The sequence below is a fragment of the Didymosphaeria variabile genome (genome assembly GCF_027946475.1).
Source record: "Didymosphaeria variabile strain IMI 356815 chromosome Unknown scaffold_6, whole genome shotgun sequence".
NCBI lineage: Eukaryota > Fungi > Ascomycota > Dothideomycetes > Pleosporales > Didymosphaeriaceae > Didymosphaeria > Didymosphaeria variabile.
This window is the reverse complement of record NW_026611625.1, coordinates 984,076-1,011,549: the sequence shown is the minus strand read 5'-3', so window position 1 is coordinate 1,011,549 and position 27,474 is coordinate 984,076. Positions and strand designations below refer to the sequence as shown.

At 54.0% G+C, this 27,474-nt stretch overlaps 9 protein-coding genes across 9 annotated transcripts; 4 read left to right on the top strand and 5 right to left on the bottom strand.

The window, feature by feature from the left end:
• Positions 1 to 610: 610 nt before the first annotated feature.
• Positions 611 to 4,247, top strand: N0V89_008267 (uncharacterized protein; the record flags this gene model as incomplete). The annotated part of the gene is made up of 6 exons (XM_056217024.1): positions 611 to 784; positions 837 to 945; positions 1,041 to 2,342; positions 2,968 to 3,173; positions 3,254 to 3,539; positions 3,604 to 4,247. 6 exons carry the CDS (start codon positions 611 to 613, stop codon positions 4,245 to 4,247), a joined length of 2,721 nt encoding a protein of 906 aa, XP_056068580.1.
• A 507-nt stretch (positions 4,248 to 4,754) lies between these two features.
• N0V89_008266 (uncharacterized protein) lies at positions 4,755 to 5,090 on the top strand (the record flags this gene model as incomplete). Its single annotated transcript, XM_056217023.1, has 2 exons — positions 4,755 to 4,899; positions 4,978 to 5,090. The coding sequence occupies 2 exons, from the start codon at positions 4,755 to 4,757 to the stop codon at positions 5,088 to 5,090; spliced, it is 258 nt and encodes an 85-aa protein (XP_056068579.1).
• A 1,654-nt stretch (positions 5,091 to 6,744) lies between these two features.
• N0V89_008265 (uncharacterized protein) lies at positions 6,745 to 7,356 on the bottom strand (the record flags this gene model as incomplete). The annotated part of the gene is made up of 1 exon (XM_056217022.1): positions 6,745 to 7,356. The coding sequence occupies one exon, from the start codon at positions 7,354 to 7,356 to the stop codon at positions 6,745 to 6,747; it is 612 nt and encodes a 203-aa protein (XP_056068578.1).
• Positions 7,357 to 9,390: 2,034 nt separating this feature from the next.
• On the top strand, positions 9,391 to 10,911 carry N0V89_008264 (uncharacterized protein; the record flags this gene model as incomplete). Its single annotated transcript, XM_056217021.1, has 1 exon — positions 9,391 to 10,911. The coding sequence occupies one exon, from the start codon at positions 9,391 to 9,393 to the stop codon at positions 10,909 to 10,911; it is 1,521 nt and encodes a 506-aa protein (XP_056068577.1).
• A 290-nt stretch (positions 10,912 to 11,201) lies between these two features.
• Positions 11,202 to 12,593, bottom strand: OYE32_3 (NADH-dependent flavin oxidoreductase; the record flags this gene model as incomplete). The annotated part of the gene is made up of 3 exons (XM_056217020.1): positions 11,202 to 12,278; positions 12,330 to 12,461; positions 12,510 to 12,593. 3 exons carry the CDS (start codon positions 12,591 to 12,593, stop codon positions 11,202 to 11,204), a joined length of 1,293 nt encoding a protein of 430 aa, XP_056068576.1.
• Positions 12,594 to 15,042: 2,449 nt separating this feature from the next.
• Positions 15,043 to 17,384, top strand: KAR2 (ATPase with role in protein import into the ER; the record flags this gene model as incomplete). The annotated part of the gene is made up of 6 exons (XM_056217019.1): positions 15,043 to 15,286; positions 15,343 to 15,452; positions 15,502 to 15,582; positions 15,640 to 16,700; positions 16,795 to 16,830; positions 16,886 to 17,384. 6 exons carry the CDS (start codon positions 15,043 to 15,045, stop codon positions 17,382 to 17,384), a joined length of 2,031 nt encoding a protein of 676 aa, XP_056068575.1.
• A 1,051-nt stretch (positions 17,385 to 18,435) lies between these two features.
• Positions 18,436 to 19,441, bottom strand: N0V89_008261 (uncharacterized protein; the record flags this gene model as incomplete). The annotated part of the gene is made up of 2 exons (XM_056217018.1): positions 18,436 to 19,361; positions 19,420 to 19,441. The coding sequence occupies 2 exons, from the start codon at positions 19,439 to 19,441 to the stop codon at positions 18,436 to 18,438; spliced, it is 948 nt and encodes a 315-aa protein (XP_056068574.1).
• A 4,589-nt stretch (positions 19,442 to 24,030) lies between these two features.
• On the bottom strand, positions 24,031 to 24,588 carry KCH1_2 (Potassium transporter; the record flags this gene model as incomplete). Its single annotated transcript, XM_056217017.1, has 1 exon — positions 24,031 to 24,588. The coding sequence occupies one exon, from the start codon at positions 24,586 to 24,588 to the stop codon at positions 24,031 to 24,033; it is 558 nt and encodes a 185-aa protein (XP_056068573.1).
• Positions 24,589 to 24,866: 278 nt separating this feature from the next.
• KCH1_1 (Potassium transporter) lies at positions 24,867 to 26,142 on the bottom strand (the record flags this gene model as incomplete). Its single annotated transcript, XM_056217016.1, has 3 exons — positions 24,867 to 25,552; positions 25,599 to 26,025; positions 26,077 to 26,142. The coding sequence occupies 3 exons, from the start codon at positions 26,140 to 26,142 to the stop codon at positions 24,867 to 24,869; spliced, it is 1,179 nt and encodes a 392-aa protein (XP_056068572.1).
• Between the last annotated feature and the right edge of the window lie 1,332 nt (positions 26,143 to 27,474).

Genomic DNA, 27,474 nt, shown 5'->3' with positions numbered 1-27,474 from the left:
CGTCGCCCAAAAAGGAAGGTCGATAACTGCTCCCAAGAAGCGTCCCAGCCGACCATCGGAAGTTCACAAATGTGATGCGCAATCACTGCTAGCGGCCGCCGTCCCGCGCCCGCGGAGAACAACGCGTCGAGTTGTCCCGCCCCAGATTTCTCAACTCACGTTGCGCCTTCCTATTTCAGCTAGCCCACTATCGGTCATCGAGTTCTCCGCATGCAGGTCCAACCTCGCAAACATCATCATTGACATCGCGAGATGAATGCATGTTTTGTGCCAACTCTATTGAGGTCACACCTACCTTTTGCTACTACGAGCGAGGAAGTCTGGTGATACTGTTTCAGCGCGGCTGGTACAGCGCAATGGCTCGTACCACTGCCGAAGCTTTGTTGCGAGTACTTGACTATTGTACCTGGCAGCGCCAGACCCTTGGTCTCTTATCGTCCTTGTACGCTTGTTGTGAATTGATCGACTGTTTGTATCCTGGTAGACTATGCTGGTTAAACCGGGATGCAGAAATGTCGTCAGGCACCTATAAGAGCAGCACAGCTGCTCCCAAGACCGGCACGACGGCTGACCGTACCAATAAGTGGTTCATCATTGCGACTGCGTAACCATGCTCTTGCTGGCGTACCTCTGGAAAGCTTTCGTAGCCACTACGATTGTTGCGCCACTCGTGGCTGGAGCTCCGTCCCGCGGGCATAAGTTCCCAAAGCTGCTTGATGCTACGGCGAGTGAACTGACCAAAGGTCTTGATAAAGGGGAGTTCTCGAGCGTAGACCTTGTCAATGTGAGTTGGAGAGGACAGTGTGACCTTTTCCCAGCAAGCTAATTTTGTGGAGGCATATATCGCTCGGATATTGGAGGTCAATGGGACGCTGCATATGGTTACAGAACTCAATCCGGATGCCTTGGACATCGCTAAGGCTCTCGATGCTGAGAGGAAAGCCGGTAAATGTAGAGGGTATGCCTCTAAGCCAACCATCTTCTGATACGTGGCTAACACTGATGCGGACCTCTCCATGGTCTGCCAATTCTGATCAAAGGGAACATCGCCACGAACGATCTCATGAACACCACCGCCGGCTCCTATGCTCTCCGCGGCGCCAAAGTTCCTCGCGATGCCACTGTAGCAGCAAAGCTTCGCCAAGCAGGTGCCATCATTCTTGGGAAGGCCAATCTCTCCCAGTGGGCCAATTTCCGATCCTCCAACAGCTCGAACGGATGGTCAGCGTACGGTGGACAAACGTATGGGGCCTACTATCCCAAGCAGGACCCGTCAGGTTCTTCCTCCGGTTCAGGTGTCGCAAGTAGCTTAGGCCTAGCAGTTGCGAGCCTGGGATCAGAAACCGACGGATCTATCATTTCCCCCAGCGATGTGAACAACCTCGTTGGCATCAAGCCAACCGTCGGACTGACCTCTCGCGCTCTTGTCATACCTATCTCAGAGCATCAGGATACTGTCGGTCCTATGGCACGCACAGTGAAGGATGCCGCGATCTTACTACAAGCGATCGCTGGCCCGGATCCTGCCGACAACTACACATCCGCAATTCCCTTCAATGGCACGCTACCAGACTATCTTGCAGCATGCAAGCTCGGCGCCCTCCAGGGAAAGCGCATTGGCGTGCCACGGAACTACATCCTCGGGCAGGAGAACTCTGCACCTATCCTCGATGCCTTCGATGCCGCACTCGACGTGCTCCGGGATGCAGGCGCCATCATAGTTGACAACACAAATTACACCGCGTTCGAACAATGGGCACAAAGCAACGCCGAAACTATCGTCCTCGACTCCGACTTCGTTGCGAACCTCGCGAGCTATCTGAAGCAATTGACCTACAATCCCACGGGCGTCAAATCTTTGGCTGACGTGCGGAACTTCACGCAATCCTTCGGTCCCGAAGAGTTCCCCAGCCGCGACACAGCAACCTGGGACGAAGCACTCACGCTGAACGTCACATACGGCTCAGCTGCAGAGTGGGCCGCCTACCAGTATAACCAATACCTCGGCGGAATAGGTGGCATCCTAGGTGCCCTCGCCAACTACTCGCTCGACGCTGTTGTCACACCTTCAAGCGTGTCGTCGGGCATTTCAGCGATCATTGGCGCGCCGATTGTTACTGTGCCGCTTGGGGCGTACCCAGCAAACACGACGGTAAGGTACAATGGGAGGGGAAATCTTGTTGCGACTGGGCCGAATATTCCGTTTGGTATCAGCTTTTCGGGGGCAAAGTGGAGCGAGGAGAGCTTGGTGGGGTTTGCGTTTGCGTTTGAGCAGCGGACGAAGGTGCGGAAACAGGTGAAACCATATTTGACGCCGAAGACGGAGTTGAGGGATGTTGTTGGTGGGCACTGATTTGAACACCGATGATACATAAGTGAAGCGCAGACCTCTAGACTCACATCAGTCCCAAGACTTGCATGCTTGCATGCGCTCATCCAAATGTTTAAACAGCCATTCCATAAGGGGGAAATGAGCGGCTTGACGAACTTATCAAGCCTGCAGATACTGGAAACGAGTCTGCAAAGATTGAGGTTTGATGTAAAGCTTGGCCTGCTTATGGCTGGGACGGGAAGCCACACGAGAACTGCGCGAAAGCTGGACGAAGACGAAGTCGGCGTGACTGTAAGGCATTAGTGTGGGTCCTCGCGGTCCCTGTTGGGCGTTCGCTGAGAGCCACATCGGCGTGTCAATGTTGTTGTCGCTCCCTTCACCAGGCGGACTTCTGGCTCTAAGTCCGTGGAAATCAGGTGACGTGCACCAATCAGAGAGTGGATTTCATCCGCTCTCCTCCTTCTGTTAGTCCTATAGCAGCTAGCGCTGTGCTCGGGGTCTAATACCTCCGTTTGCTGAACGTACTTCGGGATTAGGGTCCCTCCGCCGCCTACGGGAGGATGTCGTCGTTGCGTGCTTATTATACGAGTCAGGGTTAGCGGCAGTTCCCGTTATGTGCTAGCAATCGTATCTAGGCAGTACAACCACGGATTGCGCTCGGAGAAGAGAACATGGTGAAGGTATAAAGGGATGGGCCTCAAGGCTTGAAGAAGGCTCTCATCACACCAGATCGTCGCATCCTCAGTACAACGTTCTCCACAAGATCCCCTTCTTCGATACCGCAACGATTGCACAGCTCAAGATGCCAAACAACCGCATCAACAAGGTCGCCATCGTCGGTGTACGTTGCCTATATGGATTTTGAGATTAGCCTCTCATTGTTCGGGGTTACGTAAACAGAAACATACTGACTTCCAGCAGGCCACCGGGCATATAGGCTCACATATCGTAGCTGAGCTGCTCAAGAATGGTCGCCATGACATAACCGCCATCTCGCGCCAAAGCAGCAAGGCCACCTTTCCTTCGGGTGTCAAGGTTGCCCCCGTAGACTATTCCAACGAAGACTCCATTATCGAAGCTATGCGCGGTCACGACTTCCTTATCATCAGTTTGAGCGCATCGGCTGCGCCTGAGACGCATCCCACTATCTGCAAGGCTGCTGTTAAAGCAGGAGTTCATTGGATCATGCCCAATGCTTACGGCATGGGTAAGTGGCCATCCTCAAAGGGCTAAACGCACGTAACAAGCGCTCGAAAATTGACTGTTTCCAGACATCAACAACACGAAGTTCATGGAGGAGAACGTCTACGGCCCGGTCGCCAAGAAAGCCCTCGAAGACGTCAAATCCGCCGGCGGAAACTACATCGTCCTCGCCTGCAGCTTCTGGTACGAGTGGTCCCTCGCCGGAGGCCTCGACTTCTACGGCATCGACATCAAAAACAAGAAGGCCGTCTTCTTCGATGACGGCACCCAGAAGATCAACACCAGCACCTTGGCACAATGCGGCCGCGCCGTGGCCGCACTGCTCGACCTGCCCATCACGAAGCAAGGTGACAAGCCTGCTGTAGAGGACTGGAAGAACGATGCCCTTTATGTGTCCAGTTTTCTGGTCAGCCAGCGCGATATGCTGGACTCTGTGCACAAGGCGCTTGGTGACTCGGACGACGATTGGGACATCGCGTCTGAGCCTGCGGAGGAGCGCACGAGTAAGGCACTGCAGGAGATGTATAAGGGCAGCTTTTCGGGGTTTGCACAGGCCATGTATACAAGATTTTTCTTTACGAACGGTGACGGAAATTACGAAGCAACAAAGGGGTTGGCGAATGAACGACTAGCCCTGCCAAAGGAGGATCTGGATGCTGTGACCAAGTGGGCGGTGGAAAAGAAGCTGAAGGATGGTTTTGTGTATGAGTGATAATAATAAGCTGCTCGCCAGTCTCTTTGCGGTTCGGTGAAGTTGATGGATGAGTCGTAATAGTGTTGACGATCGATGCAGTAATGATTACGATTCTGAGGAAGATTTGAAGAGTATCTACGGGAGTGACGTCAAAGAGAAAGGACAGTGAGACTTCGCTGTGCCTTGTTTGGGAGCTGGGGAGAGCAGGGACATACGGTAAATCGTTCAAGGTTATGAAAATGAGTAACCCCTTGTCTCGAAAAATTCATCATCACATTGCTGCTTTCAAAATAACAGGTTTGTCATCGAAGACCGGGAACGAGAGATGCCTTGTGAAGGTAATGGTCCCAATAAGAAGGTCGCTACTGTATCGGTGGACAACATAGGGGTTGACGAAAATTTCCACCGACCGGGATCGAATCCAATAATGTGCTCAGAGACCGTACAAATCTGCCAGCACACTCATCCCATCCTTTCCCCAAGCTCCCTGGTCCACTATTGAGCATACTTACTTCTTGACCCGATATGAAATTCACCGATCCCACACTCGTCCTCGTCCTCGCGGCCGTGACTATCGCGGCTCCAACACCTGAGGAAGCCACCGCAGACGCAGCCCTGCGCAACTGTAGTTACGGCTACAACTATTGGGGTTCCGACCTACTCTATATCGGTAAGCCTCTCCTTCACAATTCTTTTTCCGTCGAATGTCTGTTTTTTGAGTACAGATGCTTACCAGTCTCGTGCTCAGGCAAGTACGGAAGCGACATCAAGAATGCCCTGAGTTCAAAGGGACAGCCCACCGACGCCGATCATATCCTGTTTATTCTCATTCAATTGCAATACTCTTCTGACCAGCGGTAATTAGTTCGTTCAGTTCTGCGGCAGTGGTGGCTGCGTCAATGCTGGGTCGGGGAATGCTGGCTACTGCCCTGCTTAGAAGCATATTCAAGCAACTCTATGACGCGGAGAACAGAGCGGTATCAGAGAAGGAGAACGATGTCGGTCGCGATGTGGTGAGTCGTTCTTTGTCTTCGATGTGAGATCTTGACGTTATGAATGGGATGGAGTGCACTAAGACAGTCTTTACTGGTACAAAATAAATCTTTTGGACAAAGATACTTCCCCTTTTGGCGAATGTGATTCTTCCTGCCTATGACTGCCTTTTTCAAATGTAATCTTGGTCTAGAGAAGCCATCCTTTAGATATGCAACAACGGAATCTGCCGTTCTTACTAGGACTGCCTCCGGACCTTTGGTGAGCTGAGCCGGCTCAAGTTGTTAGGCGATACGTGCGGTAAAGCAGCAATGAGGCTGATGAGACAAAGAACAAAACGATCCGATCCATGTAGCGTCAGGTACACTTATTGCTGGCGTTTCATTCACCGATGACGCACCGGAGTGACTTCTGTAGGAGAAGCATTCCTTGGAAGCAGATTCGAGCGGTTGCTCTTTCGTCAGAGGATTGGCTGAAAGCATGCCTTTTGTGCACCACTCCCCGAACTTCTTTTTGTATTAGTACTTCCTAGAGATGGCATCAGACACCCAAGAAGTGACCCATTTGACCCATTAGGACTTACCTTGCGCAAAAGCCATAATCTTCTTCCATCACTTGCATCAGCGCTGTGAGGGATAGGCCTCGCCAGAACGTCACGAATATATGACGCAGTCTGTCCCATTCGGAGCTTCCAGATACATACTCGGGTCTGTCGATAGCAGTTTTGGCACTGTACACCGGATCCCGAGCGCTGGCGAATCATATGACTCCACAAGTCAAGAGCTGGTTCCATTGGGCCAGGGCATAGTTATCGCGCTACGCCTTGCCGCGGTAAGTCTTCGATATGAAGACAAGAGACGCAGATAGAAGAGAGATCTGAAATGTTCTCGGTCTGACACAACAATAAAGCAAAGGAGAATCATGGTTTGGAGGATGCCCATGCAGCATATGTATAATGTTGCTGGTTGCAGTGGCCTTCATGAGGCTCTTCGATGTGCCATGAATAAGCCACTTAAGAGCGATTGGCGGGCGCTTAGGTGCCATACATACACCCCTGCCGCAATGGTTGGTGATCTTGTAAATGTCTCACAGGACACGTTTCCTATTGCATTGCGGCACGACATTAAGGCTCAAGAAATGTTCTGCACAATGCATGACTGCGCCCGGTCTCTCCCCTAAGACTTCCGAGGACTGGGTGTGGAAAGATTTGTGATTGCTGAATTTAAGTTAGGTCTGGTCTTGCAAAGTTTTTCTAGTGTATTAAAACGATCAAATATCATAGATATATGAACACTTGTACCTCTCACGTCAAGGGAGAGCAGTAGACTTAAGCTTCCTTTCGGTAATGAACTTGCCAAGACGATTGAAGCTGAGGCGGGCTTTACGAAGCGGTTTGCCATGGGTGCCTAGCCAGACTAGATGCTCCGCTTCCAAGAGAAGGTCTGGCGAAACGCTTCATAACAACCTTAAGATCATCATTGGTGCAGACAATGGTCATTTTTCAACATATCTAATCGGTCTTCTATGCTATATTCTCTTGAAGCAGCTCCTCAATATGCGGGTTCAGCCAGTACTGGCGCAAGACATCTGACGACATATCCTTTGCACCAGAAATTGTTCCCCGACACTCCTTCTCTTGGCAGCGGCATTCAAAAGGCTGCGCCATGTCATACTCCGTGCTCGGGTAGAAGAAAGTGAGCTCCTCGCCCGCCGTCAAGCCTCCCTTCATCTCTGGATTGACCCGCACCTCCCACTTCAGCATGTCAAACACCAGCGTAGGCCGACAAGAGTGGTTTATGTATACCAGATCGCAGTTCAGCTCGATGTGTAGATCTCGCGATGCTTGAACGGAGGTGTAGGCACATGTCGCAGGTGTCGGGTTCGTTATTCGCGCGAAAGTTGCACCGGCAGGCAGATCCACGAGCGAGACTGAACGGGCAGCGAAGTCGCCTTCTAAGTGTTCGACACGGAGTAGACGGCTGAGGTCAGGCTTCACCCAGGCAGGCACGCCGTCGTTCGTTCCGTTCGGTAGCACCGATGAGGGCGCTATGATGGGTTTGGCGGGGGATTTGATGGTGGCGGTTTTCCCGTTCGTGGGAGGCGGGGCACTGGAGGTGATTGCAGCGGGCGACATGGCGAGTCAATTGGGCAAGTTTCTGAACGTGCCAATGCGTTCAAGGGACCTGTCTACATTAATATGCATTCAAAGGTATGCCAGCTGTGACGCGCATCCCCACGCGGCTCCCAGTGGGTCATTCGGGCTAAGCAACTTGCAATCGTGGAGTTGCTTAGCTTCTTCAGCATGGTCTCCATGTTGCCGAAGGCCACAGTCCAGTCATAGGGGACGGGTACGAGGAATTATGCCGAGGCTCCCAGAGATAGTGGATCTTATTGTTTGATGCTTCCGTCTAGTAGCTACACGTTAGGCTCTTTGTCTTGCGCAAGTACCGAAGTACCGCGGTAAGCGGAGGCAGCTCGGCTGCACTCCAATGTGTCTACTGCTAGAGAACGCAGAGTTGCATTGCCCTATCAGGTCAGCTTTGAATGAATTACATAGAAAATTCTCTTCTATTGACAGAACGCGCCGATGCGGGGACAACAGCATTGGTGTTTAGTGATGTCCTGAGTCCGGTCGAAGGTCGATGTTGAGAGGAGATGGATGACGCAAATAACACGTGCAAGCGCTAGGCTTCGAACAGTTAGCCAACATCGGGTCTGGGTCTGGACCAAGACCAAGACCAATCCTCAACTTGACATACACGCGCCATACCTTGTCCTAATAATGTTTCCAAGAACGATTTACCGTAAAGCTCTTTGGCGAAGTAGTGGAGGACGGGTTAGCGATTGTCACTGATTAATATGCGCTCCCACCACCTTATCTGTCGCCCAGACGTGTATCTCATCATTACCTAGGTAGCCTATCGTCTTCAATCGTGCGCCCCTTCATTCGCACTCTCTCAGGTTAAGATATTGCACCTAAACTTGCATGTTACCAGATGAAATGACTGACAGCAATTATCTTTCGATAATCAGGGCCATCAAATGTTGTAAGGGCCATCTTGAACAGCCATGGCATTGCTTCGAGCCTTTTTTACTTCTCTGAAATGGCTCCAAGCAACCAGCAAATCTGTACACATGGATGAGAACGTAGTATTGGCTTAATAAAACATCATATTGTTGCGCGAGTATCAACATAAGCCCCGCTCCCTACAATGTTGAGCAGTACCGTTTTTCTGGAACCACGGTTCGGAGCTGCCGCAGTGGTCCCAGCAACTCTTGGCCCCTTCAGTATCTCGCAAGCTCGCTGACGGCTCCCATCCCACAGTACTTCTCTCTCCACAACTCTGATGTTACTACTGCCCCAGTGTATCAGCTCTATTGGTCGGTCAATCACCATCAACCACCCATTGAACTGGTTTGATGGGTATGACACAAGTCTTCACGTCCGTTCGACATGCACCCACCGCTCCTCCAGCAATTGAGCCTACGAGTAATGACAAGCGATGAGCAATGTTGGGCCCTACCCGTAGATTGCACCGCACCGTAAATGAAGTTGGGCGGTTGTGGATTCTAACGTGCGGTACGACGTTGGTAATGGAACCACAGAAATCCTATTTTGACCGCAGTTCGTATCATATCTTTCCCGTGTGGCATAGGTGACTACAGCCCGGTCTTCTTCTCGCAATTTTCCAAGCCTATTCCCCATCACTTCACATTACGTACGACTACTCCAACTTTGCCTCGTCCGTGCAGTACACGCGCAGCCCGTCACCTGCCAGACGAAATGCAGAGCGAGCCAGCTATTAAGATCTCCCTACCTTCGCCAGCACCAAGCGTGCACTTTTCCAATTTGCCAACGACATTGTCTTCAAAGGCAAGTTGGCACCACGACTCTGAAAGAACACTGAAGCGTGAAGCTGCAACATGCGAAGCACGCACAAGAACACACAGCCGCCCGAATCTACCCTCGTTTCCTTCACAAACTCCTAGCTTGCAATGGAGACGCAAAGAGGGGTTTTGGCGTTCTTTTATCGCCATCTGTATCCCGCTTCTGCTCTCGGCTCTCGAAGGGAGCGTCACCAACACCGCACTCCCAACGATATCTGATGCGCTCGATCTCGGCACACAGTTCTCATGGGTCGCTACAGCGTTCTTGCTTGCCAGCACAATGTTGCAGCCCCTCTATGGCCAGCTAGGGGACATGTGGGGTCGCAAGTATCCCATGTTGGTGGCAGTGGGCGTCTTTGCTATCGGCAGCGCCATCTGCGGCGCTGCGAATTCAGGCGGAGTGCTGATCTTCGGTCGAATTGTGCAAGGCCTTGGAACGGGCGGCATTGATCTCTTCGCTGAGATGGTACTTTGCGACATAGTCCCACTCCGACGCAGGGGTCCTTATCTGGCTATAAAGCATGCTGTCTTTGCCATCGGAACGACTCTGGGACCACTCCTCGGAGGCGTCTTCGCTGAGCGCGGTTGGCGTTGGTGCTTCCTCATCAACATACCGGTATGTGTGATCTCCATGATCGTCATGTATCTCTGGCTGCATGTGGGCGGCGGCCTCAAGATGAAAAACATGAACATCAGAGAAGAGATAAAGAAGGTCGACATATGGGGCACCACAGTCCTCACTGCGTCCGTCATCATGCTGCTCGTTGCACTAAGCACTGGCGGTGCCTCTCACCCTTGGGACCATCCCGCCATCGTCATCCAGCTCCTCTTCAGCCTCGCAGGTTTCATCGGTTTTGCGCTGTTCCAGCGCTCAAAGTACTGCGCCAGCCCCATCATGCCGAAGGATGTTTTCTCGAACCGCACCACGAACATCGCCTTCGCCCTTACGACTATCCACGGCTTCATCACCTACGGCTTCCAGTTCTACCTACCGCCCTTCTTCCAGGCCGTGAAAGGCTCCACACCCACGCAGTCAGGTCTCGAAGTCCTTCCTACAACCCTCGTCATCGTCGTCCTCGCAGCCGCAGGTGGTCCCCTTCTTACCCACTGGGGTCGATACAAGCCTATTCACATCATCGGCTTCGGCTGCATGGCACTCGGACTAGGACTTTGCGTTATGCTCGCGAAGAACACAACCGTGCCCGCATGGCTGATGTTCCAGCTGGTCGCTGCCGCCGGCTCCGGCATCGTCATCTCGAGCATGCTGCCCGCGGTTCAAGTCAGGCTCCCGGACACCACGACTGGCCAATCATCCGGCTCATGGGCATTCCTTCGCGGCACGGGGTCACTGTTCGGCGTAGCGATCCCAGGCGCGGTTTTCAACGTGCGCTTCGCCTCTTTACTACCCAGAATCTCCTCCACAACAGCACAGGCTCAGCTCGAAAAGGGACAAGCCTATCAGCGCGCCACAGCTAGCTTTATTAAGAAATTTGAAACAGATGTGCAGGCTGAGATCATACATGGCTTCACAGAGAGCTTGAAGTGCGTTTGGGTTCTGTTCACTGCGTTGGCTGTTATAGGATTCTGCATCGCGTGGTTTGAGAAGGAGCATGAGATGCGGAAGACGCTGGAAAGTGCGTATGGGCTAAAGATGCCGAAGAGCGCGGGAGAGACGCCTGCGGGAACTGCACCAGGGAGTCCGGTAGGGACGCCAGCGGTGGAGAAGAGTTTGGAGGATGTGGAAAAAGGGTTGGAGGGGCTTTTTGAGGAGAAGGTGGGGTTAAATCCAGAGAACAGTTGAAGAGCTACACCAAGCTAAGAGTTTCACGCGCGGACTGTTGGATGATTGCTTTAGCGCTATTCTTCGTTTACCTAGACGAGAATCCTCTTCGTTGGTCTAATACGCGGACAATGGAAGGATTCTAAGGACTGATACTATAATCTGATTGAGAAAACCATTCGGACTACTCCACTAAATGCTCTTCTACTCTACACGCTGAATTTATTTACTCCTCTCTTTCTGGTCTATAATGCTATGCTCATGGACGCGAAAAAAATCTATAGCGAAGACTGCTTCTTGTGCTCTTGGAACTAAAATACATTCTTCGTATTCGTCTTAGGACCGGCCCTGGATCCTCTGCCACCGAAACCCCATCGGATCTGGTTCGCCCATCGGCCCTCCACACCAAGGTCATCTGCCCACGCCCACACGAGACCCGGGTTCTTCTGGAACATGCGTCCGGCGAAGATGATATCCAGGTTGTCCTTCTCAAGGTATCCATTCGCTTGCTCTCCGTTCGTAATGGAGCCTACGGCAGAAACAAGCAGCTTGTTGCCGACCTTGTCCTTGATCGCCTTGGCGAACGGCTCTTGGTATCCGGGCCCGCTCTTGATCTTTTGCTCGTGGAGACCAGCGGAAGACACGTCGAGCACGTCAACACCCTTGGTAGCCAAAATCTCGGCGAGGCGTACAGTTTGATCGATGGTCCAGCTCTCGATTCCAGCCTCCTGAAGCCAGTCGTCGGCGCTGACTCGGAGGAAGAGCGGCATAGTGTCGGGAATGGCTGCGCGAGCGAGCTCGACGACTTCGACGGTGAGGCGGATACGGTTTTCGAAGGAGCCGCCGTACTCATCGGTGCGCTTGTTAGATGCGGGCGAGAGGAAAGAGTGTAGCAGGTAACCGTGGGCATTGTGAATCTCAATAGCGTCGAAGCCGGCCTTCAACGCGCGTCCAACAGCAGCCTTGAAGGCAGACTTAAAATTCTCGATGTCCTGCTTGGTCATCTCCTTCGGTTGCGCGTGCTTATCGTTGAAGGCGATGGCGCTGGGGCCGTAGACGTTGTTAGGCCAGCCACCCATTGACTCCGTAGCGACGTCGCCCATGCTAAGCCATGGCGCAACGGTGCTAGCTTTGCGGCCGGCGTGTGCGAGCTGGATGGCGATTTTCTGATTCTGGGAATGGGCGAATTCGACAACGCGGGCCATCGGTTCGATCTGAGAATCTTGCCAGAGGCCGACATCCTGGGGCGTGATGCGACCTTCAGGGACGATGCCGGTAGCTTCAATAAAAGTAAGCCCTGGTCCACGTTGAACAATGCCGCCGATATGAGCGAGGTGCCAGTCTGTCATGTGTCCATTATCGGCGGAGTACTGGCAGAGGGGAGCAACCTGCGAGCGTTAGTAAGGATCATCCTGTGTTCGTATTTCAGGGAGGTGTACAAAGATACGGTTCTGGAGCTCAAGACCACGGATCTTGAGCGGCTTGAAGAGCTTAGGGATCTTGTCGCTGCCATCCTTCATGCCCAGGGCCGTTCCTGCTGGAGGATCTTGCAGCGGTGTGAAGTAAGAGATCTGAGGTTGTTAATTGCTGTTCCTCGATAGTCGCTCAACGTTACATACACCAGGTGCAGGCCTGTTTACAAGGCGGTCCTCCCCCTCAACCGTCTCCGGAAGTGCATGGTGCGCGTGTTGTGTGGTCGTCATGATTCGTAGTGCTTTTCTCTTGCAAAATGACACAAAAGACTGAAATGTAATTTGGTATAAAACGCAATTGACAGTGCAGTGAAGAGTGGGAGACAATGAGGCGCGCTCGTGGGATTTATAGTCATCCCACTCTTCGGAAGGTACTGTGGTTAGTGACGTTCTGTCGGACCCGTTAACAAATGGACCCTGGCCGCGGGGCATCTAAAATGTGCCCCGCCAACCCAGAAAGGAAAAGCACGCCACCGTGCCTAACTGGATTTCTAAGACGAGATGTTTCGGTGTTGTGAATATGTCTAACGTGTGATTTGTGCATAGAGACTTTGATGCAAGACGCGAGGGGGATGCTTCCCAAATCGGTGCCTTAGTATGCAACAGCTGCTGCTGTAAGCATCATCAAGGTGCAATCATAGAGGCTTACCTACCATCTATCGGTTGCTCATCGGTAGCGACATCTCTGTCAAACGTCCTGGCATCCAATCACAGCACTTACGGTGTTTCTAAGCGGCCCACTTCACTGTGACGAGCATTCGGTGGTGTCGGGCTACCACGCCGCTCCGAATGGCTGTCCCGATTCTGTCAGCAAGCAGTCAAGCTCTTCACCGGCCCTCTGAAGGCTTGATGCAGAAATATGGGGACGTTTCAATAAAAGTACAAGGCAGTGCTTGTTGAGATCGACTGATAAGAGCATGTTTCTTGTTGTGACTCGGGCCGCCCCGGTTCGGACCGAACACCACTGAACCTCACACCCGATGCTCGACCGATGAATACTTTCGGACGCATTCCAGCTCCACGTAACATACTCAACCTGCATGTCATGAAATATTTGAACTACTCAGCCCATGGTAGATAACCTTGATGATAGCACAGTATCAACATTCGCCGAAGCTCGCCGTCCAAGCCTTTAGTGCTGTATTCGACAGTCAGTGAGCATACCATATCGAGCAATATGGTCGCAGTGCTGAGCCTTGTCACGTCGGGCACTCCTGCCTTCCAGAGGATTCTTGTTGTTTCTATTCAAAGTGTCGGTAGACTGACATGATGCAGATATTGCGTTGCGACACCACCATCATGTGTAGAACACCATCCGCCACTTTGATACCTGCGCGAATATTATCAGGGAAGTGCGATACTCCAATGTTTGTACATGCGAAAACAGTCGACGAAGATCCGGTGTAACGTAACGCTACGGCCTTGGTGTCTCCTGGCAAGGCTTGAAGCCGACGTTATTGGCGTTTCATCGATGCCAACCCTCTAGTGCTGCGATCGATGGGTTCGTAAATCCCCCTTTTTGAACTCAAAGATTTGAGACGGATGCGCTACAAAGCATGGTCTTCAACAAGCAATATGCATCCGGCAGGCATACAAAGGCTGTCTACCATGATAGCCGTGTCTACCATTAATAGGTAACGTTGGATTCGAATCAAAAGTACAAAGGCGGGAATTCCACTCTTCGTACCGAGCGATGTTCAAGAAAGCCAGATGGGCTCTTCTGTAGCTCAAAATCGTAGACGTCGGAAATACTACGTGTCGATATCGTCTCGGACCCATGCAGGACCAGCATACGAGTATGCGAGCACTGCATTATTGCTGCCCCATGGAAGAGTCATAGGTTTGGTCCATGCGGACAGACAGCTGTTGACGGCGGCAAAAAAAGTTACGGCGACGTTGCAGATCATGGCGCGGACTATTGGTGGGGAGAATGAAAGGGAGATGACTAACAAAGGCGCCTGGCGCCTTGACCGCCTGGCGCCGCCGTGAAAAGGACACAGTTTCAGATATCGAAGTGGCCTTTGGCGGGGCGCTTGGCGAAGGCGGCCGTGGCAATGGTCGCAAACGGTGGGGAAACCGTGGTGATGGACTGCAAGAGAGGTGTGGGTGGAGTGATGGTCTACAGATGCGCGCAGCTTCCAGATGCAACGGGCTGCAGTCAGAGAGCTCCATAGCAATGAATACAGTCCCGCAGGGCGCAGGCGCGGGATTCTAGCTTTCCCGAGCAACCTCCAGAATTGCCGCCTCCAGGCTGCTTGCACAGGCGCGGAAGTTTCTAGTAGCGGGTCTCGCTACACGTGTCCTGTAAGAATGCATGAAAATAGGTAAAATGGAGGCTGATGAGCGCTCTCGGGCCTCGCGAACTGGCAAGGTGGCACCTTCTCTCTGCCCGCGCTTGCCTGCATCCGGAAGGCGGTGAACAGCTTCCCGGGCACTGTGCTGCTACACATACATGGCCTCTACTAAAAGTCCAGCGCCAACGCCTTATAACGCCGCGAGGACTGGCTCTGCTCTGTCTCTTACTTCCACTCCACTCTCCACCTCACCGCCAGTTGTCTTTCCATTCTCTTTCTTTCTTGAGATACCCGGAGCCTTTGCTTGCTCCACCACACCACGCGAGCGCTCTTAACGAGCAAGCACCTTTTTGCAATTGTCTCTCGTCCGCACACACAACACCACAATGGCGCGGCGATCGCGGGGCGCCGACCGGCGCTCGACATGGAGCATCGCCTTCTATCTTCTCCTCGTCCTCGTTGGTGGTCTGATGATGGCGCGGACAGCCCGCGCTGATGAACAGGCCCCTCTCAAGGACGACGACTCGCCCAGCGTTAGTGGGCCTGTCATCGGTATTGATCTGGGCACGACCTACTCTTGTGTTGGTATTATGAAAAATGGCAAGGTTGAGATCATGGTCAACGACCAGGGTAAGCACACATCTCGCCTCAAGCGCCATGGGATGAAGCTGACAACTCTACCACAGGTAATCGTATCACTCCTTCCTGGGTGGCCTTTACCGACGAGGAGCGTCTCGTCGGTGACGCCGCCAAGAACCAGTACGCGAGCAACCCTCACCGAACCATCTTCGACATCGTGAGTACAAACTGTGTCTGCAAGCGGGGCAGAAGTTGACAAGTGGCAGAAACGTCTCATCGGTCGCAAGTTCAACGAGAAGGAGGTCCAGAACGACATCAAGCACTTCCCTTTCAAAGTTGTGAGCAAGGTACGCGAACTGCTCTGAACATCGTAATCAAAATGCAGTGACTAACATCATTCGCAGAATGGCCAGCCCCGCGTCCAGGTCGAGGTTCAAGGCGAGGAGAAGACCTTCACCCCCGAAGAAGTCTCCGCCATGGTTTTGGGCAAGATGAAGGAGGTTGCTGAGAGCTACCTCGGCGAGACCGTCAAGAACGCTGTCGTCACCGTCCCCGCCTACTTTAACGACGCTCAGCGTGCCGCCACCAAGGACGCTGGAACTATTGCCGGTCTTAACGTTCTCCGTGTGGTCAACGAGCCCACCGCCGCCGCTCTCGCCTACGGTCTCGACAAGCAGGATGACAAGAAGGAACGCCAGGTCCTTGTCTACGATCTTGGTGGTGGTACTTTCGATGTGTCCATCTTGGCTATCGAGGAGGGCGTTTTCGAAGTTCAGTCCACCGCTGGTGATACCCATCTCGGTGGTGAGGATTTCGACAACCGTGTTATCTCCCACTTCGTCAAGAAGTACAACAAGGACAAGGGTGTTGACATCACCAAGGACGCTAAGACCATGGGTAAGCTGAAGCGCGAGGTAGAGAAGGCCAAGCGCACGCTTTCTTCCCAGAAGACCACCAAGATCGAGATCGAATCGTTCCACAAGGGCGAGGACTTCTCTGAGACTCTCACCCGTGCCAAGTTCGAAGAGCTCAACGCCGACCTGTTCAAGAAGACCCTCAAGCCGGTTGAGCAGGTTCTCAAGGACGCGAAGCTCAAGAAGAGCGACATCGACGACATTGTTCTTGTCGGTGGTTCCACCCGTATCCCCAAGGTTCAGGCTATGCTCGAGGAGTACTTCGGGAAGAAGGCTCGCAAGGACGTTAACCCGGATGAGGCTGTCGCCTTCGGTGCTGCCGTTCAGGGTGGTGTTCTTTCTGGTGACGAGGCTACTGGTGGTATCATCCTCATGGACGTTAACCCGCTTACCCTTGGTATCGAGACCACCGGTGGTGTCATGACACACCTCATCAAGCGTGGTACCACCATCCCCACGAAGAAGAGCCAGATCTTCTCGACGGCCGCCGACAACCAGCCCGTGGTCCTAATCCAGGTCTTCGAGGGCGAACGCTCAATGACTTCTAACAAGTGAGTGCTCTATGATTTTGTTATCCCTTTCGCATTTTTTTCTTTCGAATATGACGGTCTTTGGTCGGTGCATGTTGCTAACTTTTCTCAACAGTAACCAGCTTGGCAAGTTTGAGCTCACCAACATTCCGTAAGTTGTCCCAACACATTCCACCAATGTCAAGCAAAGACTAACAAGCATGTAGTCCGGCACCTCGTGGCGTTCCCCAGATTGAGGTCACCTTCGAGCTCGATGCCAACGGTATCCTCAAGGTCTCCGCTGTCGACAAGGGCACCGGCAAGGGTGAGAGCATCACCATCACGAATGACAAGGGTCGTCTCTCCGCCGAGGAAATCGAGCGCATGGTCGAGGAGGCCGAGAAGTACGCCGATGAGGACAAGGCTACCCGTGAGCGCATCGAGGCCCGCAACAAACTCGAGAACTACGCCTACAACCTGAAGAACCAGGTCAACGACGACGATGGCCTCGGTGGCAAGATTGATGACGAGGACAAGGAGACCATCACTGAGGCCATCAAGGAAACTCAGGACTGGCTTGAGGAGAACGCCGCGTCGGCCGTCACTGAGGACTTTGACGAGCAGTTCGAGAAGCTCTCCAACGTCGCTTACCCCATCACCTCCAAGCTGTATGCCGGAGCTGGTGGCGAGGGTGCCGACGAGGAGCCTGGTCACGATGAGTTGTAGAGGGATAAAAGTTCGACAAATGCATGATTAACGGTTAAGGAGCTAGCTTTCGGCTTTGGCCGTGTACGATTAGCAAACTTACAGCGGTCGTCCAGTATAGACGCCTCGGGCTTTATGTGGAGTATTTAGGCTGTTTCTTTTGGAATCATCTCAATGAAAAATCAAAACGAACCTTGCTGTGCGTTGAACCCTCGTGATGCTTCAAAGAATTTGATGTGCATCAACAGCCTGTTGGCTTTTTGCTCACGTTGCAAGTGCTTTCCGTTGTGGATAGCTGGTCGTGGCTGCCAAATTCCACGGTTGCGAACAAAGCGATTAGCTAGCTGGTACCCCACTTGCCAACTTTTTTGTGCTCCTGTTCATTCCTCTTCTCTGCAAACCCCCTTGTTCTTGTGCCCTGGTGTGCCTCGTGATACGGCTCCCTCTTCGCGTTATTCCTACGCTCAGCGAGGTACACGCAAAAGACGAACGCTGACGAGCAACAGCCGTTACCACACGCGCTACCACATTGGCTATGACATCCGCCATGGAGCGGGACAACGAACCGCTCCGATGAATGAGACGCGACTCAGCAAGCTGCAGACAATGTGCATTTATAATGGCTCATCGAGTCTGCCGTAGCAACAGCAATCTCTGGCTGAAGACGTCCAGAGCCACAAACATCAGATACCGCAGCATTGTCCCGCACGCAGTTGGCATCAGCGAATGCTCGATGCTCCAGCGAAAGGCTGCCATGTCGCCGGACAAGCTATCTTCAGAGTCATGCATAACGCCATCAGTTGGCTCGGGGTGTCACCACACGATGCGCAATCAGTCACCCAGGTACGCACACGAATGATTTTTGAGTTTTCGTATTGAAATACCAACATTCCATGACAGTTAAACAGATATACATTGGTGTGCGAAATATGACACAAGGATAGTACAGAAGAAAGTCTGTATCCTAACATGTTTCTTAAGAGATACCCAAAAAGGTTTGCGCAGGGGTATCGCAAGAAAAAGCAGCATGATACAAAAAGGACGAACAACCTAGCAGCACAGGGACAAGCGATTACCATCGGGAGGCGTGGATGGTGACCTCGAGGTGCTCGCCGTCGTCGGCCATTTGGCATCCACCGGCGGCGTCACCAGTGAAGGGGTCCTTGCCAACCATGCAAGGTCCCTCGGTAGAGGTACCGACATCGATGGCGTAGTCACCGCCACCGGCACCGCACCTGGTGGCGCTGGAGTCAGTGCAGATGAAGGTGCACGAGTCGGAGCTTCCGTCCAAACCGCTGGTGCACTTGGCGCCCTTGGCAGTGAGCTGAATGCCCTTCATGTTGATCTCACGGGAGATATCGAAGCAGCCGTTGGCTCCCGAGCCGAAGGTGAACTCGAGGATGGACTCGTTCAGGAGACCCATGTACAGGTCAGAGTCGTCGAAGGAAGCACCGCAGCCACCGGAGAAGCCATCAGCAACGGAGAGCTTCTGGGTCTCACCAGCAGCGAGCTTGATGGAGATGACAGGCTGGTTGGCGTTGATCCACATGGTGGACTTGCCCCAGCACCAGACCATGGCGTCCTTGTCAGCGCCGTTGGTGAAGGTGGCAGAGTGCTTGCCGTCGCCACCGATCCAGATCTGTCCGTTGTCGGTCTCGGAGTTGACACCGAGCTGGGCTCCGAGCTTCGTGGCGAGGCTCTCGATGCCACTAAGGATGTCGCCGACGACACCACCAGCGTCAGAGGAAGCGGACGCAGAGGTCTCAGCAGGAGCTGCGGCCTCGGTGGAGGAGGGAGCCTCAGCAGCGGCGGAGGGCTCAGCAGCAGCGGAAGTAGCGACGACCTCGGGCTGAGAAGAGGCAGGCGTCTCAGCAGCAGCAGTGGAGGCGGCGGGAGTGGAGGAGGCGGCGCCGTTGCCATAGTCGACCTTGCTCCAGTCAACGCCACTGAGATCAAGGGCAACGTTGTTCCAGTCGACGTCCTGGGCGTCGCGCTTCACTTCGCTTCGAGATGTTAGTATGCGCGGGCGACTAGTCATGACGATGGGGTCACTCACTGTCGCTTGTGGAAGCTGGCATGGCGAAGGTTGCCAGAGGCGGCGGCCTGGCCGACGGCGAGGGTGCTCAGCACCAAAGCGGATTGGTAACGCATGTTGTTGAGGGGTTGAGGATTGCTTTGCGAATGTGTGTTGTGTGGTCGTTAGATCGTGGGAGTGCAAGTCGTCGAGATATGTGCGTGCGACTTCAAAGAGTGACTGGGGTGAATGGCTGGGTACCGCTGCGTGAATGAGTGAACGCGCGATTGTTGGATTGTCAAAAACGAGGGGACTAGGTCGCAATAAGAACCTGCGGACTGGCTGGGGAACGGGGAGAAAGGAAACAAAGAGCGGCGAGACGCAGGATCCTTTGAGGCGCACTCAGCCGGCTGGACTCAGGAGCGCTGGTCTGTGTGTGTGGGCCCAACGGAGACGCACTGGGGGCCCTGTCTCGACGAGGGCACCTCATCTCCCGTGTCTTGCGCGCCGCCCGAAGCAGCAACGCGCCTTACCTTCCGCGGCGACAATCACCGCCGCCCGCTGCGCTGCCAATGGGGAGCCGTGCCTGGATTTAGCGTCGCCCTGCGGACTGAGCCGCCATTGGTGTACCTGAGCGCGGCGGGCTTGCACCTCCGACGTTTCGACTCCTGCAGAGGAAGCCCCAGCACCCCAGCACCCCCAGCACCCTCTGCGTGCGGCCCTGGCCCAGACATCGTCACCAGCCTTGCCAGTGCGCCCGTCGCGCCTTCGTCGAGCCTCGCCGCCGCCGAGGCTGGGTGGGGTGCCGTGGATGCTGCCACTTGCTGTGTACACAGTACAACCCACCCGCCTGTCACCAGCGCATTCACCAGCGCATCCACCAGCGCACTCACCAGCCCCACCTCCTTTCGCCAGAGATTGACCAATAGCACTCGGGCCAGCGGTTTCTCATGGACGCGCAATGAGGATGTGCGCTTTTGTGGGGAATGCCGCACTGCCATTGGGTAGACCAGCGCGCTGCCAGCCGACGTTTTCTTCTCGCCGCGAACCGAGTGGAGACGCTGCGTCTTCCAGAACACGTCCTCTCGACATTGAAGCGCTCGGCAAACCTTTCTGCTTGGTCGCTTCAGCCTCTGCGTGCGTGCGAAGCAGCCACGCCTCTTTCACGTCTTGCGTCCATGTTGGTGAAGCCGTGGCGCCGACTGTTGGCACGCTGGATACAGCGACTTGTGACGCCCAAGACGTGCATTCGCGCAAATGGCTACTTTTACCCACCGCCACTCCTACACGCTGCAGCGCGTCAGCAGCTGAGCTATTTCTTTCACATCTTACATCACGAATCTGCGAGCAGATGCAGCCCTGTCTCCCAGGAACCCAGCTGATTGCTATCGCAACGTGGGCTCACGCCGCCTTGCGGGTCGCTGCAAGGAACGGTGCATCTCGCCATCCAGTCGGATCCAGGCACAACACACAAACATCCACATGAGCAGAGCCCAGACCTATACCGCGCTGCAAGCCGTCGAATGTGGAGCGCGACCGCTGGTTGTTGGGGAATTACTTCAAGTAGGACCGACGTGTGCTTGATAACATGGTACGCTATCATGCAAGCACGGCAAGGTCACGAACAAAACTTGTTCAAGGCTTTTCTCGCGACCTCACTGGCAGACAGATCGGTGACTGCAACCTTGGGATCCAGCCTGCCCGGTCAAGATTTTCCTCTGCTGCATTAGAGCCTGGAATTGTGGGTTGCACGTTGTGCCGTCGCGAGAAGTACGCGCACGCGACATTCTGGACCTTCATTCACGCGCCGCGAAGAGAAGTCGACCGAGGTGGACTACCTCTCTGCCGTCTTTCAAGCGTGAATGTCGCAATCTGAAGAGACGTGGTGAAAGTGCCGTGATCGTTCTTCCCGAGCCCGCACACGGCACGGCTGCATATCAGCCAACGCCCGACAAGCCACTACTCAACAACCGTCAGCCTTTCTCCGAACGCTCAACGCGATCAGTACCCCATATGCCCGCTTATCAATACACGGCCGTTTATCGATATCGTCGATATGATCGGCCGGGGCATGATGTCATGCAATACTCTGTGTGTAATGCGACTCCACATGGCCGACATGGCACACTATGGGTGTACCTGGAGGAAGGGAGATGAAGCCTACGTGAGAAGCCATGGCCCCCGGTACTCCGATCAAAGCTGGGATATGCCACGCCCGAATAAAGTGCGAAGCGGTAAATGCTCATCCGCCTGCTTACTGTAGTCTTGTCGCTTGACCACGAGCGCGGAGGGCGTTGCGATGTAAGAGGGCACGCCAGTACTGCGCCGCCGAGTACGCGAATGCGCACAAGTCGATACTCGAGTGCGCGAAGGTCGCTTGGATGCTACAGTACTCGGGCTCATCACGAGGTGTGTCTACTCCCTCCAGTCATTGAAAGGCTACACGCGATCTGACGCCAAGGATACACAGTACAGGTGCTGTTTCGCGCTTATCTGTGCTGCCACGTAGTGCTTGCAATGGCCTTCCCTGTTCGTCGTCGATCACAGCTTACAGGCGCAAGGTGCGACGTCTCGTTTTCGTGCCTGAAGATCTCGTATCGAGAGTGAGGCTCTGCAGCGATCGTTCGGAAACTTGTTCGCTCGGTAGAAGTCGTCAAAGGATCACTGCATCCGCTACAAAGGACGAGACGACTCCAACGGTGTTCGCCTAACCTACGCACAGCCTACAGTCGTAGAGCAGGTGTTTGCGCAACTTATCGCGGGGCACAGTGACATGCTGCGACACGCTGCTGTGTTTGGCGCGAACACTCGTTCGAGCAGGTCACGCATGGGCGGTGCGGATGATCTGCGGCCTGCAGCTGTTTCGAAACATGGCATTTGCGGGCGGAGTCCGCTATGAGAGACGTCGGAACTGAGGTTGGAGGCGTGTGGTCGTGCGCTATTTCTGGATCAATACCAGCTAGAGTAGAGTAGGTTTGTGAGTGATCGGACGGGAGGAAAGGGAGTGTATGCGAGTTACGCGGTAAGCTGCCCGACCTGTGTGCGATGAGAGGAGGTGAATGCACTCCCACAACATGTGTACCCCCCCTTCGTTGTTATTGACCATGACTAGGCGACCGAAGAAGCCACTTCAAGCTGATTGTAAGATGATGGCTCGCTCGACGAAGTATTCTTCGCCTGCAAAGGACCACTGCCACTGGGACCACACTTTCTAGATCCACCTCCCCAAGCCAAGCATGTCGATCGTACGACTAGCACATACACTCGTTCGCGCATCGTTCATCGTTCCTTCGTTCTGTTTACACTCTCGTCTAGCGCATCATCTCCGTCGTAGAAACATGCGTTCCCTGATCATTCCGCCACCCTAAGCCCAGGCCTCTCATCGGAACTCCGACACCTACTCCATGAATCTACTTGCTACTTTTTACACGCACCTGTAGCATGACTTCCTATTCTGTGAACCGCGCCACGTAGAATGACCGCTAGGGGCCTATCGGTCTGCATCTGGACATGTAAACTAGGCAGCATGTCATTCACGGAGTGGCCGTGCAGATGTCGCATCTTCCTTGCATGCCGCTCGCAAGACTTACACGTGCTCCTGCGGAGGGGAATCGACCTTCTATGCTTTGTTTCAAGAGTATGCTGTGCTGCTCATAGAGAGCAAATCGGCATTGGAGACTGGGTAATGGATTCGTCCATCCATTACAGGCCGTGGTTTGTGCTTCTGCGTAGTCCTACCGAACGTAGTGTATGCAGTATACACGTTGTCTGAGAGCGACTGTTCCTGTGATGCATCTCACTCCAGGGCTGCACGCTCTTGGGGCTCTGCGAATCTGTCCTGTCGCCCTCTAAAGGTGTGCGAGTTTCTCCGGTAGCCGATGCCCACCACTCACATGATACTGGATTATCCGTTCATAGCCACCTAGATCGGGAGCACTATTCGTGTTCATGTTACCTAGATGCAGACAAAGCTTTACGTGAGTGGTCCAGCCTCAAGCTCGTTGTCTAGCAAGGAAACTGGACAAAAGGCTCGGGTGAGTCGTCTATTCGGTACTTACCCTCGGCATCTAGACAGTGGCCACGCATGCACAGTGGCTTACCATTTGTCAGTTCGTCACCGCTTACGACTAAGACCAAGATGTGGGTCAACCAGCTCGCAACAACACGTCACCCCTTCCACAGGCCAACTTCCAAACATAGCATCGTATGAAAATGCAAGGAATTTGATTGCTTTCCGAAAGCTTTCTTCCTTTCTACATAACTCACTCACCATACATTGCCATGCATGCGAGCTTCCTTCTTCATCCTCCAAGTCATCTCTCCATATCGAAAAAGGTGTTTCCCCAACCAGTGGCAAAGCGAATGGACGCTCGAGGCCAGCGGCGAAGGGTATCTCGAACAAGTAGTATTCAAATCGTCAAACCTCCCATCGTCTCGTCAAGAAGATATCGTCGCAGTATATGTAAAGGTAGGTGGTAGTCGCAGACAGAAAGTGGGGTGTCCCTCGAGGATGAGAATCGAACGCCGGGAAATGCACAGGTATGCATACAAAAAAGAATTCGGGGGCATGACAAGCAGCTGTTTATGGTATAGTGATGGCCATCGGGCAATGCTTTCAATGAATGCAATTGAGGCGGAAAAGAGATATGATCCCTAGTACGGGCGGTAGCCCTGGGGTCCTGGACCAGTTGTGTTACTTCTGGGCATCGGCTCTGCATCTGACCGTGGTGCCCATTGTGGTGGTCCAAGGGGCGCGGTAGCACTACGTTGCTGTTGTTGCATAGGCATACCTCGATTAGGAAGAGGCTGGGATGCTTCGCGTCGCTGTATAGCTGATTGCAACGTAGCGGGCACTCCAGCACGAGGATTTGACGGCGGAGCAGTGCCCGATCGGGAAGGTGGAGCAGTGCCTACTCTAGGTGGTCCAGCATTCTGCATCTGTGCCGGTGAGCCAGAGCGGAGGGCACTAGGAAGTTGGGGTGGCCGGTAGTCATTTGTATCGCCGGCCTGAGTGTAATAATCTAGTGGGTCGTCGGTAGCGTTGAGATCTACGGGCGACATCTCATAAGATGGACCCATGGCGGGACCACGGTTGTTGTAGGGAGAGAAGGTCGGTCCACCGAAAGGCGAGGCACCAGGTCTACGGCCGGGATAGGGTGCGTTGCCTTGGGGTGGTGATACACCGCGGTTGCCATAAACATCGGCCGACATCGTTTGAGGAGCAGGAGAACCTCGTGCTCCAACGCTCGTATCCACAGGCGGAAGCATATTTTGGGGGAGGGTATGGCGATGCACGACCTTGCGACATTGGCGAGAATGGTCTTCCAGACATGCCGTTAGGTGGCGGTCGAGGCCCAGGAGCTCCAGAGAAGTACTCTGCATGCGGGTCGAGCGAAGGCATGGGCGGAAGTGGAGAAGACATTCCCATGTCGCCAGCCTGACCTAGGAGTGGAGCGTTCGAACCGAAGCTCGTCGTAGTGCCTTGAGTATCAGAACGCGTAGGTACAGGCCTCTCGTACAATGAGGGCAGGGATGGCTTCATGGCAGCCGTTCTCGCCGTGCTCATTGTGCTCATCGTGTTTGTTCGTGACGGGGCGTTTGAAGAATACGGTGGGAGCGTGGTCGAAGTGCTTATGGTGTCTGATCGTGTGACGCCCGTGACACCCGAATACATGGAGGAGGTGTCGTCGTCGATCCCTCCCAAGCTTCGGCAGGGTGGGCATGCGGGCCTCTGCGCCTCCGTTCTTCAATGCATCGCGCTCTTCCTTCTTGCGCTTCAGGTCTTGCTTTTCCAGGGCCTTCTTGATCTTCTTGCTCACAATGCGCTCAAGACGGCTTTCGATCTTTCTGCGGCAGTATTGCGTAAGGCTTCCGTCAGCCTTGGGAACATAGTGCCAGAGAAAGAATACATAGAAGAGGACCGAAAAGAACAGCGACAGGAAGGCGATAACCCAAATAACCAAGGAGAACAACATAGTGAAGTAGATGACCGTCTCTTGCTTGTTGCCTTGCTGGACCATAGTTTCAATATTGAGGAAGAACTGTGCGACAGGCGATTTTCCCTTGGGCGCCGCGTGTTCTCCCTCGGGGATGAGTTGGGCTTGCATAACGGCCCACAGCGTCAGGCCGTTGATGGCAATGCGAGGGCCTTGTGCCAGAACAATGATCAAAGCACCTATACGGATTAGAGACGGTCGTGGAAGTAGGTGGTGAGAGGCTACCTTTGAATTGGAAGTAGACAAAGAGGGCAATGTAGTCCACGCCCTTTCTACTCTTAGTCAACTCGGCGAAGACCAAAAATCGGCGCCATCCCTGTCCCTCCTTGGTCAATCGCAAACTCTGGAAGATAGCGGCAAGTGGCTCGAGATAGCACTCGGCGACTCCGCCAGCGCGCATGACGCGGATCGCGCGAATCCATCGGTAGATCAAGAAGACGTAGGAGACGATGATGCAGACGGCAAAGATCCATTTGGTGATGTTGAAGTCGACTTTCGGTTTGACTTGGCTCGACCATTTGTTAAAGGCAAGAAGATTGACGGCGGTAAAGGCATCGGCAGCGTAGACGGCGCCCGAAATGATGACAAGGATCCACAACCAAACGTACGACAAGGGCGTAAGGCAGGATGAGGACTTGAAGTCAGAGAGAGTCTGTGAGGGGTTAGCAAGCTGTCTGGTGCCGCAGTCGAATGCTGGACGCACGATGTAATCCCACTTCTGCTCCTCAGCGACGGTGAGGCCTTTCTCACGGTCTCCGCAGCAGCCCATGATTGCTGCTTGTATTAGTATATCCTATATCCGCTCAACGGGGCAGTCCAGCTGTGGTTCAAGGAGTGGATAGAACTATGCCAGCATCGAAGCTAGATGAGCTCGGGCAAGGAAGGAGTGTTGGTCAGAGATGCCGTTGGGGTGTGTGTGGTGACAGGCCGGCTGCGCACCACTTGACGCGGAGAAATGAGCGACAGGGGAGGGAGTCTTCAGACAGAGCGAAGGTGTAGAGCTGGCGCAGGCGCGCGAATGCTACGGGGTTCCGGAGAGGCTAGGCGCAGGCGTAGGGCATGATGCGACGGGGCAGCTGCTGTCTGGGGCGCTCAATGCTTAAGATGTTTCGACAGCGGAAAGACGGCTCCCGAGGACAAAGACAGGTTATAACAGCATGTGCGGCCCGCTGTTGACGTGGACTGTTCCTATTGTGGTCGCGCGGTGAATACAGAGAGAGCGAATGCCGGCGGGTGGTCAATTGGCCTGCTGGGTGAGGGACTAAGTGCGGCAGGCGCGAAGGCGCGTCTGGAAGGCACGATGGAGGGACGTCGCAAAGGGCGCAAAGAGAGGACTCGAAGGACTCGAATGCGCAGACGGCTGCAAGGCTGGCGTCTGCGTGTTGGCTGCGGGCGCAAAGAGGGACTGAGTGGTGATAAGGAACGCACGGCGAACCGCACTGTCGCTCTCCTGGCCGTGGAGTCGCTCCTCGCTGGGCGGCTCGCCATTTCCGGCGCGTTTCGTGCGGGGCGCCAATCAGCGGGCACCGAACGGCCGCTACCCGGGAACCCTGTGTTTGAGCTTGGCTTCACCACGCCACATACGGAAACGCGCTAGCTTGTTCCTCCCAGACTTCTTCAACGGTTCGTGAGATAGATTGCACATTCCAGCCCACCAACGGTACATGACCACCGCGAAACTCCGGCCCTCTTTGTACCACACCATCTGCACCTGCTGTACTGCTATACTGGCTTCGTGCGTTGAGAGGAGCTGGCCTCTTCCGTGGCACGAGCGGCTCCTGCATACTCGCGCTACGTGCATCAGCTCTGCGCCACGTTCCATGTCTGAGGCACTGAAGATCGAGCATCAACACCACAAATGACCCCTCGTTCGCTCCTTCTTCGGCCACGACATGCTCTTGTGTCGTCATTGTACCCATCTGCCCACTGTGTACCTCCAACTTCGAGTCAGCCTCCAAACGCGATAGCCACATCTGATACTGTGGCCGCCCCCCCGAAAGAGACCCCACGCTCCGCCTGTTCAAGCGCGTGATTCATCTGCCCCGAATTCGTCGCATGAGCAGCGTCGTCAGCCAGTGCGGCAACTCTTCATGCCTTGGCG